The 18,423-nt window shown below is 37.7% G+C and overlaps 1 protein-coding gene across 4 annotated transcripts in view; it reads left to right on the forward strand.

The window, feature by feature from the left end:
- The window catches only part of LOC127659703 (vascular endothelial growth factor receptor 3-like), a 64,003-nt gene that overhangs the window by 35,512 nt on the left and 10,068 nt on the right, over positions 1–18,423 (forward strand). For 3 of the 4 annotated variants that reach the window (XM_052149644.1, XM_052149643.1, XM_052149645.1), the window contains 7 exons: positions 4,327–4,453; positions 4,853–4,961; positions 6,350–6,691; positions 8,731–8,877; positions 13,478–13,609; positions 15,798–15,904; positions 16,266–16,401. In XM_052149644.1, coding sequence (XP_052005604.1) covers positions 4,327–4,453; positions 4,853–4,961; positions 6,350–6,691; positions 8,731–8,877; positions 13,478–13,609; positions 15,798–15,904; positions 16,266–16,401 — 1,100 coding nt within the window. The remainder of the gene's footprint in view (positions 1–4,326; positions 4,454–4,852; positions 4,962–6,349; positions 6,692–8,730; positions 8,878–13,477; positions 13,610–15,797; positions 15,905–16,265; positions 16,402–18,423) is intronic. The other variant, XM_052149646.1, reaches the window with a different exon arrangement.

Genomic DNA, 18,423 nt, shown 5'->3' on the forward strand with positions numbered 1-18,423 from the left:
AAAACAGTGAGCTGCCTACCATTTAGGACATCATAATGCGATCCTTGCTGCACTTAAAAGATACCTTCCTTGGCCAAATTTATGGCAAAATTGGATATATCATCTGCAAAGAAAGCAAGCCTGGTATGCATTGTAAAGAGCTCTGAGAAAAAATAATAAAAGATTGCAGACAAAGTAAAGATTGCTGAGTTTGAAATTGCATACTACCCATACTACTGTTACTACTGCCATATCTGTCAATGGCAGAAATAGTAAGAGTAGTATGGGACTATGTAGTTCCGAACTCAGCCTTTGTTTGATTAAAGGAACAGTTCACCCAAAAATGAAGATTTGCTGATCATTTACTCACTCTCAGGCTATCCAAGATGTATCGGAGTTTCTTTCTTCATCAAAACAGATTTTTAGGATTTCATTTCCGGCCTCCTGCTTTAAACAATGCATATGAATATGAAATGTACTCCATTTTTTGGAGGTCTAAAATGCATATTTAGGGTGCATCAAAATATTCCACAGGACTCCAGTCGACAAATCCCAAATGATTCATTATTTTTAGAAACAAAACAATACTTATATACTTTTTAACTACAAATGTTCACTTCACTATATCTGTGATGCACGCTCTTGAGAGGGATGACGTAAGCTCATTGGTAAGGTCACGTGTGGAGGAGGAGGAGGAGTCAGGAAGCGTGTCATTGTTTACAAGAGAAACTTGCATTTCTCAAACCAAAACAGTCTCAAAACAATATAAAATAAAAAATAATTTCCAAATAATAATAATAATAATTAAAAAAACAGCACGGGCACAGCCGATGAATTCAGAAGTAACTTGATATTGACCCTTTATTTCTTTGGATGGTCTGAAATCCTCAGGGGTAAAATGTTCACTGCACACCTTCCAATATTTGAGAGAATGTAGAGGTGTTCTGATATGCAGCTTCAGCACGATAAGCCAGAGCTTCAATCGCTCATGATCACATATAGGAAATCGATGAAAAGTTCAAAAGTTCATGCACAGCGTGCATTTTCTTTGGGGTTTCTGAAGGTTGAAGCATTCAGGATACACACACCAAACGACCATTTTGAACAATATAATTATACATATACAAATCTACTGCAAAGACAATTAAACTTTTGTAAAGCGCTCCTTCACTTGTAAACAATGGCACGCTTCCTGCCTCCTCCACACGTGACCTTACCAACGAGCTTACGTCATCCCTCATGAGCGCGCATCACAGATATACGAAAGTGAACATTTGTAGTTAAAAAGTATATTAGTATTGTTTTGTTTCTAAAAATAATGAATCTTTTGGTTTCAGAGGAACTTTATTTGTCGATTGGAGTCCTGTGGATTATTTTGATGCACCCTAAATATGCATTTGGAGTACATTCACTTGCATTGTTTAAAGGAGGAGGCCTGAAATGAAATCTCAAACTCTGTTTTGATGAAGAAAGAAACTCAGATACAACTCGGATGGCCTGAGTGTGAGTAAATGATCATGAAAATTTATTTTTGGGTGAACTATTCCTTTAAAGTTGCACTTCGTAACTCTGTGCTCTCTAGCGACATCTGTGGTTGAAACTTAAAATTGCAAGCAATTTGCGGAAGAACACTCACTACGTGAGTCGTGTTTCGGCACTGCTCTTCTGACGAATGAATCTCATTATTTGAGCTTATCTGGACATCACCTGTGTGTGATAATGACTGGGAGATATTCAAAACCGGACTATAACGTGCTATTTTCATGTTGATATTAAGTTCTACAATTAAATTTTGAATCTTAAACATTACTTGATTTGATTAAGATAAAAAACACTCTTATTTACATATTTTGAAATAATAAATTTTACACTTATAGTGCTTTTCTGACACTATACTCAAAGCACTTTTACAGAGAGAACGGGGGACTCAATCACCTCAATCACTACCAGTATATTTTAATACGATTATTCAAGAGTTTTATCTACTATTAATGTTTGTATTGTATTACACATCAATTTAAGAAGTGAAACTCGTGATATTATTGATACAAGTTCAATGAAGAATTAATTGTTATTATATTATATTGTATAGCCTAAGTTGATAATGCAATTGAACCGTAATACTACAATAGTATGTCTATGAATGCACACAATAACACTGTAAATTAAAAACTTAAAACGAGGATTCAATAATGATGGAGATAAAATATACTTTATTAAGCATGAAAATATTATGCTCATATGCAATATAACAATTACAAGAAGTCAATTTCAGAAGTCATAAATATTAGTTAACCTGTTACAGTAACTTCCCATGACAACGTAAATACGTCACGATCAGTTAACACATGAGTTATGTTTGATTCATAAAATCATGACAAACAATATTAGCTTCAACAACCATACCAGACAACATATCCAAGCATTACAGCAGGTAAACAACTTCGCTAAAAAGAAAAACAAATACACATCCACCTAGACTGTGGCTTTGCTGTCCTGAACTGTGTGAGTGTGACGGAACTGAATGTAGTTTCTCCAGCCGGAACATGTGACGGCCGGTTCTTGTGACGTAATGATGCAAGGATGAATGACATACTTTAAGCCAACGATTTTGCACCAAATTGGACCTGACAGCTAAAAATACAAATACTTTGTATATGCTTACCATAGTGAATTGGGGTAAGGTGAGGACATTGTTGTGAACACTGATTGTTTATGTATTCAATCAATAATGGCAATTTGTAAATTTCTGTAACCAAAAATAAATCATACGTAGTGTAGCTTTAAATGTTGTGTTTATTATAAAAATGGCTCCATTTCATTAAACTTGACTATTTTATCAAATATTTTGCTTAGGCCACATCCACACCAATCCGTTTTCGTTTGAACACTCCATTTTCAATTTTCTAACTTCATCTTTTTTCAAAGAATGCAGTAATGGAGAGCGTTTTCAAAACGCTCCATTTTCGGTGAAGGAAAACAGCACTCTTGTATAGATGAGAGGCATAAACTTAGTGTGAAATTAATAGGTTTTCAAAAAAATACATATTTGAGTTCCAGTGTGGATGAGAATCATACACGTACTGTAGCAAAATCAATAGGGCTGGGTATTGATACAGATTTCCTGATTTAATTTGATATCGATTCAAATGGATATATTTCAGTCATAATGTCAATTTTGCTCACATATTAAATGTAATGTAATCCCCTGTATAATTATCAGTATTAGCTGGGAGAGTATTTCTAACATTATATTAATTTTATAAATTTTATATATACACTTTACATTTATTTTGTTACATATTTATTGTTTGATGCCAAATTTATACTATTTATGAGTATGAGTATTTACATTGATTTGTAGATCACGTGCTAAAAATCAGTACTGTCTCTTTAAGAAAACCTGCAGTTATGTAAAGAGCGTCTGTAAATGATGACAAGGGAGGACTCAAATGGCTTCTTAAACTCATACATGCTATTTGTGATTAAAATGAAATGTTTTGTTGTTTTTGATCAACAACTGACTGCAAAGAACTGAAAGGATATTAAAAGAGACATTATTCTTTGACAAATGGATTGTGTGGATTTCTTCTTTGGACACACATTACACGGAAGGAGTCAAATCTAACTTTTACTCTCAACTCGCTGTGAAAGGCTGCTGAACTTCTTCACCAATATACTACTGAACATTTACCAGCCAGTGGCTAATCCCAGACATAAGTGTGGATGTGGCCCAAACACGCTGTTTTGACCAAAATATGTCCACACAAATATATTGTTTTTGAAAACACATTGATTTTGCAACGTTTATGCCTCTCAGTCACACTGGAATGGCGTTTTTCTTCCGTAACGCTGCTGTTAGGATACAAAAAAACTTAGGGTTATGTTAGGGTTAGAGGGTTACCCTAACCTTAAGGTTAGGTTTTGAACCGAAAACGTATTAGTGTGTATGTGGCCTTAGCAGCAGAGCTGTTGTGTCATTTGTTCCTTTGCAATGATTTAGAGGCTGAAGTTTATTTGGCCTTCATTTGTATCCTCAGTTAGCTCTCATCGCACACAGGAAGTCACATCTAAAAACTCTTCCTGGTGTGGGAACTGTCCATGTGAACATCCTGCATCCTGAAATTCCTGCTCTCCCTTGCTTTTTCTCTCTCTCTCCCCCACACATATATACATTAGGAGATGATGATCTTAGAGTTTCTCATTGCTATTTGATCTCACCGAGTTTATATGCGATGCTAAACATTTTTTATTCACATTATATGTTGTAACTCTGACGTCCTACTCTATGTTGAGGGAGCTACTTTGAAACATGAAAGCTACTAGCTTCCATTTCTATTTTCACAGGGGTCGAAGAGACCAACGAGACAAGATTCCCATCTGTCAAGACTGGATGGATCTGGATTCCGACCACACAATCAATCTTATCGAAAGCATTGATACTTTGACTGAGATAGTGGATGGGAAAGAAAAGGTTTTATTTCCTGTTTTGATTCTTTGTATCTCCTGAAAATGTCACATACATGTCTGAATCAAATTTATATGTGTCCTCAATCTTGAACTCACAGTTTTTCTGCAAGCATGACCAGAAATCCAAAATCTGACATCCAAGGGCGGAGAGCCAAATGTGTTACAATTTCCACTTTCAAAATATTTAAACCCATCTTTCAGACTTTGCTTCCTGAATGGAGACAGAATAAACACATTAGCACTGCATGCTCTTCCTGTTTTTTTTTGTTTTTAACTGTGAGGTAATTTCCTATGTATGGCAGGGGAAATAGGGTGTAATGTAAAGTAGAGCTTGACTTTTAGCTATAATCGAAATCAAACAGTACATTTTTATTTTACTGAATTGTTTTTGTTGTTTCAACAGACTGTAGGCCGTGTGGTTATTCAGAACGCTAATGTGTCCACCATGTACAAGTGTTCAGCAGAGAACAAAGTTGGAAAAGATGAACGATTGATCTATTTCTACGTAACCAGTGAGTTTAAACAACAGTTATTTTTGTGTACAAAAAAACCTATTTGACCTTGCTTCCTATTATTTGGTCTAAATTCACTTTATATGTTACTTTCTAAGCAGTCAGACTTACAATTTGCCATAGACTTAATTTGAAGGAGAAACCCAAGCCATATCTAGAAACCAGAATGTCATAGAGACTTTTTGTGGGCTCTTTTCACTTTGCCAGTAAGCAACCACTTAGAAACCACATAGCAGTGCCTTAGCAACCACCCAGAACATCTTAGTAACTGCATAACAATGCACTAAAAACACACATAACACCTTGGAAACCACATAGCAACCCCTGGTATCCACCTAAACACACTAGTAACTGCACAACAGTGCACAAAAAACTCTAAGAACATCTTAGCAACCGCATAGAAACAAACTAAAAATCATCCAAAACACCATAGCAACTGCATTTTAATGCTCCACTTGGAACATATCATAATCAATATGAGTGATACTAATCACTTAGATCTACATTGCAACTGCATGGTAATGCTCTAGCATCCACCTAGAAGACCCTAGCAACTGCATAGCAATGCACTAAAAACCACAAAGAACGCCCTTGCAAATGGATAGAAAAGCACTAAATCTCAAAGCAGTACACAAAAACTACTCAGAACACCTTTCCAACTGCATAACCATGCAATATAAACACTAAAAACACCTTGGAAATGGCATAGCAACACCCTGGCAACCATCCAGAACACACTAAAAACTGCATAGCAATGCACTAAAAACTACTTAGAATGCAATGGCAACCACATAGCAATGCCATGAATGCCCCTCAGAACACCTTAGCAACTGCATAGTAACCAAATAAAAATACTCAGAACACTGTGGAAATCACATAGCAACCCTTGGCAACCACCCAGAACATGCTAGCAACTGCATAGAAGTGCACAAAAATTACAAAATAACACCTTGACAACTGCATAGCAACACATTAAAAACCACCCAAAACATCTTGGCAACCACTCAGAACATCCTAGCAACTGAATTGCAACTCACTAAAAAACACGCAAAAACACCCTAGCAATTGCATAGCAACACACTTAAAACTACTTAGAACAGCTTTGCTACCACATAGCAACATGCAACGTCTTGCAAATGTAAAACTCTAATTTCTTACAACATTCCTGATCTTTCACCTTCAAAACTGCAGAAAATTCTAGAAACTGAATAGTAATGCACTCAGAACCATTCAAAAATATCCTAGCAACTACATATCAACACCCTAAATCTACTCAGAACACCTTAATATGCAACTTCTTGCAAATATAAAAATCTAGTTTCATCCAACATTCTTGATCTTTGAAAATCCAAATGTCTGATGCGCTTCTCTGTTCACGTCTTTCCTAGCTATACCAGAAGGCTTTGGAATTGAGATGGAGCCTTCAGAAGAACCACTGGAGCAAGATCTGGTGCGGCTGAAGTGTAATGCAGATAATTACACCTATGAAAACCTGCAGTGGTATCGTCTGGACCCACACGTTGTTCCTCCAGAACTGGATTGCAAGAGTCTTCATCAGTATGCAGAGTCACTTGGAGGGAAGCTCTCATTCCAGACCTCCAGCAACAACTGGGTCCTGGAGCTCACCATACCCAACATCCAGCTACAGGACGAGGGGAACTACGTGTGTGAGGTACAGAACCGGCGCAGCGGGGAGAAGCACTGCCATCGCAAGTACATCCCAGTCAAAGGTGAATATCATAGATTGGTACTTTAATTTGAACTTTAATTTTGCTCTGATATTTACAGCTCACTTCAAGATAGATTGTGTAGACCTAATGAATTGCCCTGCTGTCTACACCCTACGTAGGTAGCTACCTTCTACAGCCGAAATGGAACATCATAAGAGACTGATGGACTAATGCTGTTCCAAATCTGCATGACTCTTTCTTCAGTGGAACACAAAAGGAGATATTAGGCAGAATGTTTGTCCCAGTCACCATTCACTTTCATTGCATCTACAATGAAAATGAATGGTGACTGAGACTTACATTCTGCCTAACATCTCCTTTATGTCCCACTGAAAACAGATAGTCATATATGGATTTGGACCAACATGAGGGAGAGTAAATGATGACAGAATTTTAATTTTGGGTAAACTATCCCTTTTAAATGCTGCCTAGGGAGGCAGATCATGAGGTTCTAATTTTGTAAATGTGACTTTCAGATGTGATTGACCTTAAAATTTTGACCTCAAAGGATATTTTAAAATCTATAGAATAACTTTAACTTTTGTGCATGACCTCTTTTTGTGGATCTTTTGTTCGTCAGTTTATAAATATAGCATATGCATCATGTTTACCAATATTTTGATGTACAGTAGGTTAAGTTTACACAGATGAGCCAAAACATTATGACCACTTACTGGTGAAGTAAATAACATTGATCATCTCCTAACAAAGCCACATGTCAAGGTCTGGGTAGATTAGATGGTAAGCGAACAATCAGTTCTCATAGTCACAGTGTTGATTGCTGGAGAAATGAGCAGGAATAAAGACCAGAGCAAATTTGACTGGGGCAAAATTGTTATGGCCAGACTATTGGGTCAGAGCATCTCTGCAATGGCAAGGCTTGTGGGGTGCTCCCGGTCAGCGGTGGTGAGAACCTACAGACAGTGGTCTGAGGAGGGACAAACCACAAACCGGCGAAAGGGTGTTGGGCGCCCAAAGCTCACTGATGCGCAAGGGCAACGAAGGCTATCCCGTCTGGTCCAAACCGACAGAAGTTCTATTGTGGCACAAGTCACAGAAAATTTTAATGATGATTATGGGAGGAATGTGTCACAACACACAATGCATCGCACCCTGCTGCGTTTGTGTCCACGATGACCCCTTGTTACTGTTCACTGTTGTTTGCTCTGTGTTTTGCCTCTGTCATCTGTTTCCCCCTGGACTACACTTCCCATGATTCCCTGCCGTGATCGCTACCATTATTTTTACCAGAGACGACAAGCCAATGGGAAACTCTGGGTCCGGCCATTCATGTGGATGTCAATTTGACATGTGCCACCTACCTAAACATCATTGCAGACCAGGTACACCCCTTCATGGCAATGGTATTCCCTGATGGCAGTGGCCTCTTTCAGCAGGATAATGCGCCCTGCCACACTGCACACATTGTTCGAAAATGGATTAAAGTACATGATGAAGAGTTCAAGGTGTTGCCCTTTTCTCCAAATTCTCCAGATCTCAATCTGATTGAGCATCTGTTGGATGTGCTGGACCAACATGTCCGATCCATGGAAGCTCCACCTTGCAACTTACAGGACTTGAACGATATGGTGCTAATATCTTGGTGCCAGATACCACAGAAAACCTTCAGGGAGCTTTCCTATATTGTAGAGTCCATACCTCTGCGGGTCGGCGCTGTTGTGGTGGCACGTGGCGGACCAACAGCATATCAGACAGTCATAATGTTTTGGCTCATCAGTGTATAACATATGTATCATGTTTACCACTATTTTGATGTAGGTTAAGTTTATATGCCCTTTATCTCCCCTGAGTCAACATGTAGAAGAATGGAAAATTCACTCAAAAATTGTTGAAAACAGTTAAATGTGATTTATGCATTTACAAGGCTTTCAGTGGTTTTGGAATATACCCTTCTGTCAGCCGCCAAGAAGGTACGGTTATCGTAACAGCTGATTAATCGGCCTGGATGATATATCAGTCTATCATTAAAAAAAGTATTTATATAACAATACTTAACTAAACTTTTCTCTCTGTCCTAGCACTGGAGGCACCTCGATACCGTCACAACCCCACCAATCAGACAGTAAATGTGAGCGAGTCGCTGCAAATAGAGTGTGATGTGGAGGGAACACCATCTCCCCAGCTGTCCTGGTTTAAAGACAATCAACCTCTCCATCAGATATCAGGTTAGTTGCCATATCTGTCTATCAGCACAGTTATCAGTGGCGTTTGCTTAGGCAAGTATCACTATTACTTTTGCTCAGACTTGGAACTTGAACAAACCCCTAACCTTATGTATTAAACTTTAGCATGAAACTTATACCACATCATATGTGCTACGGACAGGAATGAAACCTCAAATCATGCGGCTTGTTGAAGAAAGGTGTGCTATTACTTTTTTAAGCGATCAAACTCCCATAGATCCCATAGATTTCCACTGAAAAAGGGACCCAAGCCTTATTTAAAGAGCAGAATATCTTAGAGACTTATGGCTGGGCTCTTTTGGCTTAGGCCAGTAAGTAACCACCCTAGCAACCACCCAGAACACCTTAGCCAAAATGTAGTTTAATCTAAATGAACTCTTAATGAGGAATTGTAATAGTTAATAGTGTGTGCATTATGTTTGACATATGTATGTGAAATAAAGTATAGGTGAAGATTTTATAGGTAGCCTTCTCTCCTTTTACATTTATTCAAATAAAATCTTATTCTCATCTTGTCTTTCCTTTTTCTGCATGCAACCCACCCCCGCTTCAAAATAACACAAACACTAGTCTACTAGTCTAAAAGCGATCTAATTACAGATTACGTTATACACAACAATACAATCCTATTAGGCCAAGCAGATTTCAAAAGCAACACACTTATTAATTCATGCATATATTACACACACACACACACACACACACACACACACACACACACACACACACACACACACACACACACACACACACAATCATTGTCACCAACAAATTTAATTTCAGGAGTGAAATAAACACACCATTCATGCTGATAGACTCATTGTGCATTCAGAAAGGTTTCATGAGGCACTTTAAATGTAAGTTAGGCAGGCCAGTGGATTATTGTTATTTTGCATATGGCAAAAATAGAACTACATACATCTTGGGGAATGTATGTGGGTCAGTGGCGAATCCTCAGGGCCAGCAAAGCCTTCTCTGCTGGCGTAACATGCCAAATAAATAAATGTATATTTTTCCTCCTTTCATTCTCAATCACCTTTTTGCCTTAGTATTTTTAATTGCTTTCCACTCTTAAATAATCTACAAACAAATAGAGAAAAATTAATAGTTTATCCAGTCAGAATTTATTCCTTGATGCTTACAAGTGAAGCATGCCCGAAGCCGAGCTCGTTAGCCGAAGCAATGTGTGAGCTCCACCCCGTCAGGCCTTCCGAATTTCCACAGAATCCCTCAACAGTGCAATTTAAATGAGCAACTAATGTCAGACTGTCAGATTCATTAGCCAATCAGATTGGTTTAGTTGTTCTTAGTGGGTGTGATCTTTAGGATATGTCCTGGTCGAGGCCTTCTAGCTGGCCTTGAGTGACGCAATCACGCTTTAAGTGATGTTTGTAATTCAAGAGCTAAAAATGCAAGATCAAGCTGTCTGATGAGTCGGCTGATCACTGCTGGTATTGCCGTTGAGAAAGAGATCCTTATTGATTTAAAAACAGGAGATGTTCTGCATGACCGTGTGATTGCTTAATTTATTAATCAGGAAAGCAGGACTGATTTTCACCTTAAGCAAATTGGTAAGTGCTTTTTGCATGGCTATAACAACATCAGGAGTTTTCTAAGTGTAAATTAGGCTGCTGGAGCATTCAGCGCCGGATCGAGTTTTGAAAAGTAGTGCTGCGTTCCAATCAACTCGGAAAGTCAGATTTTAAACTTCCTACTAGGAAAAGTGCAAAGGAATGCATCTTGAACTTGTAGGCTCGTGCAGAAATTCTCAACTCCAATTTCGCCGAGATGCAGGGGCATGATGTCAAACAAACATGTCGAAACTCAGGGAGATATACAAAGTAAGTGATAAACATTCACGTTATTAAGTTATATCGATAAATGAGTTTGTTTCCACTTTACATGATATTAAAGCTTGTTTAACAAACGCCGGCAGAAACGGGTGTATAAAACATTATAATCTCGTTGGGTTGCTAGGAGACATAGTGCTGCAGCATTGTTTATCGGTTGGGTTGCTAGGAGACATAGCGCTGCAGCATTGTTTATCAGTTGGGTTGCTAGGAGACATAGCGCTGCAGCATTGTTTATCAGTTGGGTTGCTAGGAGACATAGCGCTGCAGCATTGTTTATCAGTTGGGTTGCTAGGAGACATAGCACTGCAGCATTGTTTATCAGTTGGGTTGCTAGGAGACATAGCGCTGCAGCATTGTTTATCAGTTGGGTTGCTAGGAGACATAGCGCTGCAGCATTGTTTATCAGTTGGGTTGCTAGGAGACATAGCGCTGCAGCATTGTTTATCAGTTGGGTTGCTAGGAGACAGCGCTGCAGCATTGTTTATCAGTTGGGTTGCTAGGAGACCCCTGCTAAGCTAACGGGAGCATTACCATTACGAATATCGGGGAATGGAATGCATTTATGGTCGGAGATATCAAGTAGGAATATCCCACATCCAACTAGAATGTAGAATGTAATGCGACATAACCGTGTACCCTGACGAAACGAAATTTATTGTAAGCAACATTTACATCGCAATTATTATTAGATAGATTATTCCAGGTATTATAGACCTCCTTGGTAGATTCATATGAAAAATTATGATTTTTCAATTGTCTGTTCGGGAGACGTTCATTTAACAAAACAGTCATGCTGCAGTCAAAAGTAGACTTGCTTGAGCATGAAGTGTAATTTCAAGTTCTGGCTTTCGTGTCTGGACATTAGTTAGCTGCGACATAATGTATGATGCCCAAAGGTATAGAGCGTCTTATTCATGGTGAAACTGTGTTTTCTTAATGGCATGAATCACATTGAAGGCCTAGACTTTAAATGCACAGCCCGCCACTGATGTGCGTTGATAGTGGGTTGTAAGTTAATTCACATCCAGTGAATGATTAATTGTCTGTTTTAGAGCTGTCACAGCTAAATAATCTGTGACTATTATTTGTCATCTTAATTGTCGTGTTCTACTTCATACTCCATAAGAAGTCATTTATTCATATTTAACTTTAGAATCATATAATAAAATTGGGATATGTGATTTCTTTTAAGGCTTTAAATTATAAATGACATGAAAAGTAATATTTTCAATATCAGATTTTCTCCAAATAGTTCAAATATCTGTCTCTCATTTTAGTCAACTTTATTTGTTTTTGAAACCTAGCCAACTTGGATAGCTACTATATTATATTATATTATATTATATTATAATATATTATATATTTGTGTGTGTGTTAGTAAAATATTTCTGTCCTAAATTCATTACTTTGACATGTTATTTTAAGGCTCTCTGATTAAATCTATGAGCCCTTATTTGTGAGACGTTGTGAGATTTTGTGCTTTTTCATTCTATCATCTCTACAAAAAAAGTGGGATCTCCTCCTCTGTCACTGCGTGTCATTAACACTGTGTATAAACCCTCGTGCGTGCGCTGCCAAAATCATCGTTTATATTTTCGCAGAAGTTTGCCGCAAACCTCCGCAGATAGCTTGTGCATCTACAGGAGCTGCTAAGTCCGGTCCACGGTACGACTCAGTAAGACAGGCAGAGTTCAATTGAATGAGACGCACAAGTGCGTCTTTCATGGCATTTCTACATTGTCTTAATGTGAATTCAATTTGACGTGCACAATAATTATTTAAGATAATCAGACGATTATTTAACAATTGTGGCAGGCCTACATTCTGCTCATTCTCCTTATGTGGTCCACGGTAGAAAACGTTATACAGGTTTGGAACAACACGCGAGTGAGTATAAGATGATATCATTTTCATTTCAGGGATGAACTATCCCTTTAATACAAATGTAAAATAGGTTTAGGGTTAAGATAGAAAATGTCATTAGCTCATTATTAAAAACAATCAATTGAAAGTCGCAACAAAGACAGGAAAACAAGCCTGCTTGTGTGTATTATATACTATAATGCATGCAAACTGAGTTCAGTACAGTAGTTAGGAATTAGCAGGAAGTCGCTATCTGCCACAAGAGTGTCTGGCTGGAAAACGTGTTAACATTGATTTTCGCGCAACACATTATGTTTTATAATGAAACCACAGACATTTCTAGAGAGTGTAAACTATAGCCTGTAGAGGAGATGATGGGCTGCTTCCTGCTACAGATCACAGTTAATAGGTCAGAATTAGGAAAGAGACTTATTATTTACCTTTTTCCTGGATGCAGAATTTTCTCATGTGTCATAGAGGAAGCCTTTTATTTACTTTTATGGTAACAAAAAAAGCATGCTTTATCAATATTTTTGAACATTATATTTCGGTAAATGTAACAAAATGACTGTTTTGCATTCAGTTCAGCAACAATGTAATTATCTTTTTTATATTCTGAATGCCATACTTTGGAAGTCAAACCAAATCGTTGCAAACAGGGCTTTAAATTTGATGTTTTTTTTTTGTTTTGTTATTTGCCTCCCAAAGCTGACCTGAATCGGACAATTAAGGTGATGAATTCTTTGTTTTCTAATCCAATTAACAAAAAACAAGTTAGTCATATAAGTAGAGGAAGTCAATATAAAGCCACAGCTGGCTGGCCGAGCACGTTTGTGTGGGATTTACAGTTTTGTGGGTGTGTCCAGGAATCCTGCTGCAGGACTCCAATCGGACGCTCAGCATTCAGCGCGTGCGAGAGGAAGACGCTGGTCTGTACACGTGCACTGCCTGCAACCAGAGGGGCTGTGTTCAATCCTCTGCAACAGTGTCCGTCATCGGTGAGCACCTCTCTTTTGCGATAGGCGCCGCTGAAGTATACATTTTACTCTCAGTGTGTTAGAAATGTGCGTTGTCCTTCAGATTAGAGTTATTTAGTAGAAACAAACACTCACACACAGATACTCACACTACTTACCTTTTTACCTTCATGCTTTACCTCTTCTTTACCATGTAAATATTTATTTTAGAATATCTTGAAAGCAGTAGTGTAGATATGTAGTTAGATAGACAATGAATGGAATATATTGCAATATATCACAAATAAATGGGTGTTTCTTCAACTCTGGGTAGTTTTTAGCACTGTGGACTTCTAATTAGTAAAGTCTTGTTAAAATGTTTTCACACTCTCAATTGTTGAATTTGTCTACAAACAATGTATTTACATGCATTACAGGAGATTTATGTCATTATTTATTACACATCTTAAATTCTCTGGTTAAAAATGATTGTGATGGAAAATACATTTTTAATGTTTTTGAAATAAAATAGCCACCTTTTGTGTCTGGCTAAATCTAATTTCATAGCTTACATTTTATGCATCCTAAATACACAATTAAATAATAATTTTCATGCTTTTTATATAATTCTTTTAAAATGATAGCTTGATTGGAAATTATGCCTAGTAAAATATTAAAAAAGTGATTTTTACCTTGAATTTTCTATGTTTTCCTCAAACATCACACGTCTCATATTTCACCTCGAGCATGCTCTTTACTGACACTCTTGTTGATGGTTAACAAGTACATAAATATTTGATAAAAACTAAAAAAAAAATATATATATATATATATATATTTGGGACAAAAGTTTTTGGTGTGGAAACGAAAATTTATAGAAATGATTTTCAAAAGCATTTTTCACTCGTTTTTTAACATACAATAATTTGTATTTTTATAATATATTTTCATAGTTTAATATGAAACACAATTTTTGTTCCTGGTTGTAAGTGTTATTTCCTAATTGCTTATGCCTCAAAAGTATAGAAAATTGCTATTATTCCCCACAAACTTTGCTTTTGTGACCAGGACAGTGATATTTTGAAATGTACCAATTTTCCAGAACATTCCAGCAGAGTAAACTTGGAGTAACTTCTAGAACTTTCTAGAACATTCCAGTAATATAAATACAGGGGCCTTCAGCCCACCAGTTCAGTTTAGTTCCAGCTGTCTAAGTGGATACGTGTCAAGACCTTGCTGGATGCCTTGAGGGGGGCATAGGAGACTTCAAAATGGTGTCATTCCTGATGGGTCTCCAAGGCAGTTTTACCAAGTTTCCCTGCTATCTTTGCCTTTGGGACAGCAGAGACACCACAGGCGGGACTGGCCACAATGGACCGAGTTCTCTGTGGGGAGGAGCAACGTCAAGTGGGAGCCACTGTTGGACACCCGGAAGGTGCTGATGCCACCACTGCACATCAAAATGGGCCTTAAGAAACAATTCGTCAGAGCTCTAGATAAGGAGTCGCAGCCTTCAAGTACATTCAAGACTTCTTCCCAAAGCTGTCTGAGAAATCTCGAAAAAGCGACTCGCTTCTAAAGCATTTTGTCGTCATTTTTGTATTACTTTAGTATAAATACATGTTAATATGGATTCATATGTAGATTTTTTCTGACTTTATGTGAACGAAAAGACACACATTCACCTGTTTTCTCAGTGGAAATATGTCAATTTAACAATATCACTGTCCTGGTCACAAAAGCAATGTTTGTGGGGAATAATAGCCATTTTCTATACTTTTGAGGCATAAGCAATTAGGAAATAACACTTACTACCCAGGAACCAAAAAACTAAATGTATTGCATGGTGTATTGAATGTCTGGGACAAGTCTAAAACTGTGAATATATATAAAAGACATTACAAAAGTTAATAAAAGTAAAAATACAAATAAATCATCACATTGATAACACTAAATTGGATTAAATTCACCAGGCATTCAGAACTGATTTATGATTATAAAAATAATTTTTAGAGGAAGTGTATATTTTCTGTGCCACTAGCTGCATCAAATGAAATTGAAGAAATAATTATTGTTTACTTACTGTCCCTTGTGCATCTCCCCGTCTCCCATTGTTCAGTTAACCTTTACATTTTTGTAAGCTTTGGTGCAGAATGATGTGTTTTGGATACATGCTAGTAATCTTGCTTTAATACATTATCATAATAACACACAAGCATTTCTCTGCCAGGTTCAGACGACAAGACTAATGTAGAAATCGTGATTCTCATCGGAACTGGAGTCATCGCCATCTTTTTCTGGGTCCTTCTACTTGTCATCTTCTGCAATGTCAAACGGGTCAGTTCAACGTGTGTCGCTTTAACATAAACAGTTTCACTCTGCATTCAAATCACAAACTCACATGCAGTTTCACATGTTTTGTAAACATTCATATTAAATAATTCAGTGATAAGTCTTTAACCCCTGATGTCCCCAAGGCTTCTCAGCTGCTGCAGTCCCCAGATACACATACAATGCCTTTAGTACAGCATATTAGCAAACCATATCAACATTTCAATGTTGAACGTGAGTAGCAAAGTCAGCAATTCTACAATATGCTATGGAAAGCAGCTCGTCTCAGTGTAGGCTCAGACTCGCCGTTTCTGCATTCTGATTGGCTAATATCGGCCGCAGTAATTGTTATGATGTTGTCCTGCAGGTGAACCCAGCTGATATCAAAACGGGATATCTATCCATCATCATGGACCCAGGGGAGGTACCTCTTGAGGAGCAGTGTGAATACCTTCCTTACGATTCCAGCCAATGGGAGATCTCACGAGACAGACTGCGACTTGGTACTTTCACTCATTTGAAATTTGATTTAAAGAGCTTTGATGTACATATACATATACTTGTGGCCCATATACAAAGCACATTTATGGTCTAAATTCGTTTTTTTAAATAACTTGTGTAAAACTGTGCAGTATACAATAGACGGCCTACTATATATTTTAAATAGTATGAGAAACAATGCATTATTGAAAAATAAGCATTAAAAATAGAATTCTACATTGTTTCCACATGACCTCATCGTGTCCAAATTCAATGTATTTTATTTATTTTTTGTATTTTAATCCAATTTGGTATACAAATGTGTTAACTCAATAAGAATTCAACAAAAAGATGTTTAAATCTCATCTAATATTACTTTTGGTTTATTCGTCTGGAAATGAAACGCTAAGTTTAGCGCATTGCATTGTGGGATATCCTCCTGATGTCACCAAGCGTGACTGCTGTGTGTATTTTCCATTTCCCTTTTTGATTTGTAACTAGTAGCACCTAATAAACATAAAAACAAATGTATAGACCAAGTAGCTTTCCTAAAAATGTATGTCAACATATGTGGACAGCAGGATTTAAGTCGTGAAATTTTAAATAATACCAAGCTATTCACCTTATGTGCCAGAGAAACTAGTGCGCAGCCAACTTTTTTTTTATTATGTCCTTTTCTCCCCAATTTTTTATGCCCAATTCACACTATTTAGTTGGTCCTTGTGGTGGTGCGGTTACTCACCTCAATCCGGTTGCCTCCGCTTCTGAGACTGTAAATCTGCACATCTTATCATGTGGCTCGTTGTGCATGACACCGCGGAGACTCACAGCACATGGAGGCTCATGCTATACTCCGCGTCCACACACAACTTACCACAAGCCCCATTGAGAGTGAAAACAACTAATCATGACCTCAAGGAGGTTACCCCATGTGACCCTACCCTCCCTAGCAACCAGGCCAATTTGGTTGCTTAGGAGACCTGACTGGAGTCACTCAGCATGCATTGAATTCGAACTAGCGAACTCCAGGGGTGGTAGTCAGAGTCAATGCTCGCTGAGCTACCCAGGCCCCCATCTCGCAGCCATCTTAACTTTTGTCTTTGATCTTCCGGTCTAGCGCATTCTATTTAGATTTCTATATGGTTGATGTCAAAGTGTAATTAGCTAGCGAAGTGGATTTACAGGTTATAGAGTTGCCAAAAGTTATCATGAGTATTTTAAAGTGTTCATGGGCTGTCATAACAACTGGAAGCAGAGGGTGGAGATTTTAAAACAAGAGTACTTCATTCATAAATACACAAGATCTTACCTTCACGCTATGGGCGTACTGATATGCCTCTGCTCATAAAACTCCAAGAGACAACACAAATTCATATCTCTGTATATATAAAAAATATCTCTGTAAGACACCGTGGGTGAAGAGGTGCTACTATATTTAAACACACACACACACACACACACACAAACATATATAAGTATCCGTTTTATTTTAGATTCTGTTTACAACTATTTAAACCTCTTAAAAATGTGTGGTACAAAAAGTAAGAAGTACAAATAATTTCCTTTAATGTCATGAACTTGCATGTAAAATAATACGTGCTGTCCTGTTTGAAATTTCATGTCAACTACACATTTTAACACAAATTATTAACAAGTTGAAATTCAGAATTACACATATAACAATGAAACACTTACTGACAGTGCAGTGTTGTGAGCTGAGATCAGTCAGTTTAAATAAATGTAAATTATGCATTGTTATAGCGAAACCAAAATGCAACGTCCACACAAGTGCACGTGGGGTCGCACGCGGATACAGTACCCAGTGCAGTATTCTGTGTTGTACTGCACATATTGGCAAATTTAATAGGTCATCCTGGTACTTATGCAAGAAAAATTCACATACTGTAGAAATAGTAAGAGTAGTTATGTTAGTGTGTGTGTCGCAGGGCGGAGGGCGGGACCGGGTGTGTATAATCACGACCCGGCCCCGCCCTCCACCCTGCAACAGTGTGCTATTCAAAATCTAGACTTGACCTGTGTGTTAG

The sequence above is a fragment of the Xyrauchen texanus genome, chromosome 19 (assembly GCF_025860055.1).
Source record: "Xyrauchen texanus isolate HMW12.3.18 chromosome 19, RBS_HiC_50CHRs, whole genome shotgun sequence".
NCBI lineage: Eukaryota > Metazoa > Chordata > Actinopteri > Cypriniformes > Catostomidae > Xyrauchen > Xyrauchen texanus.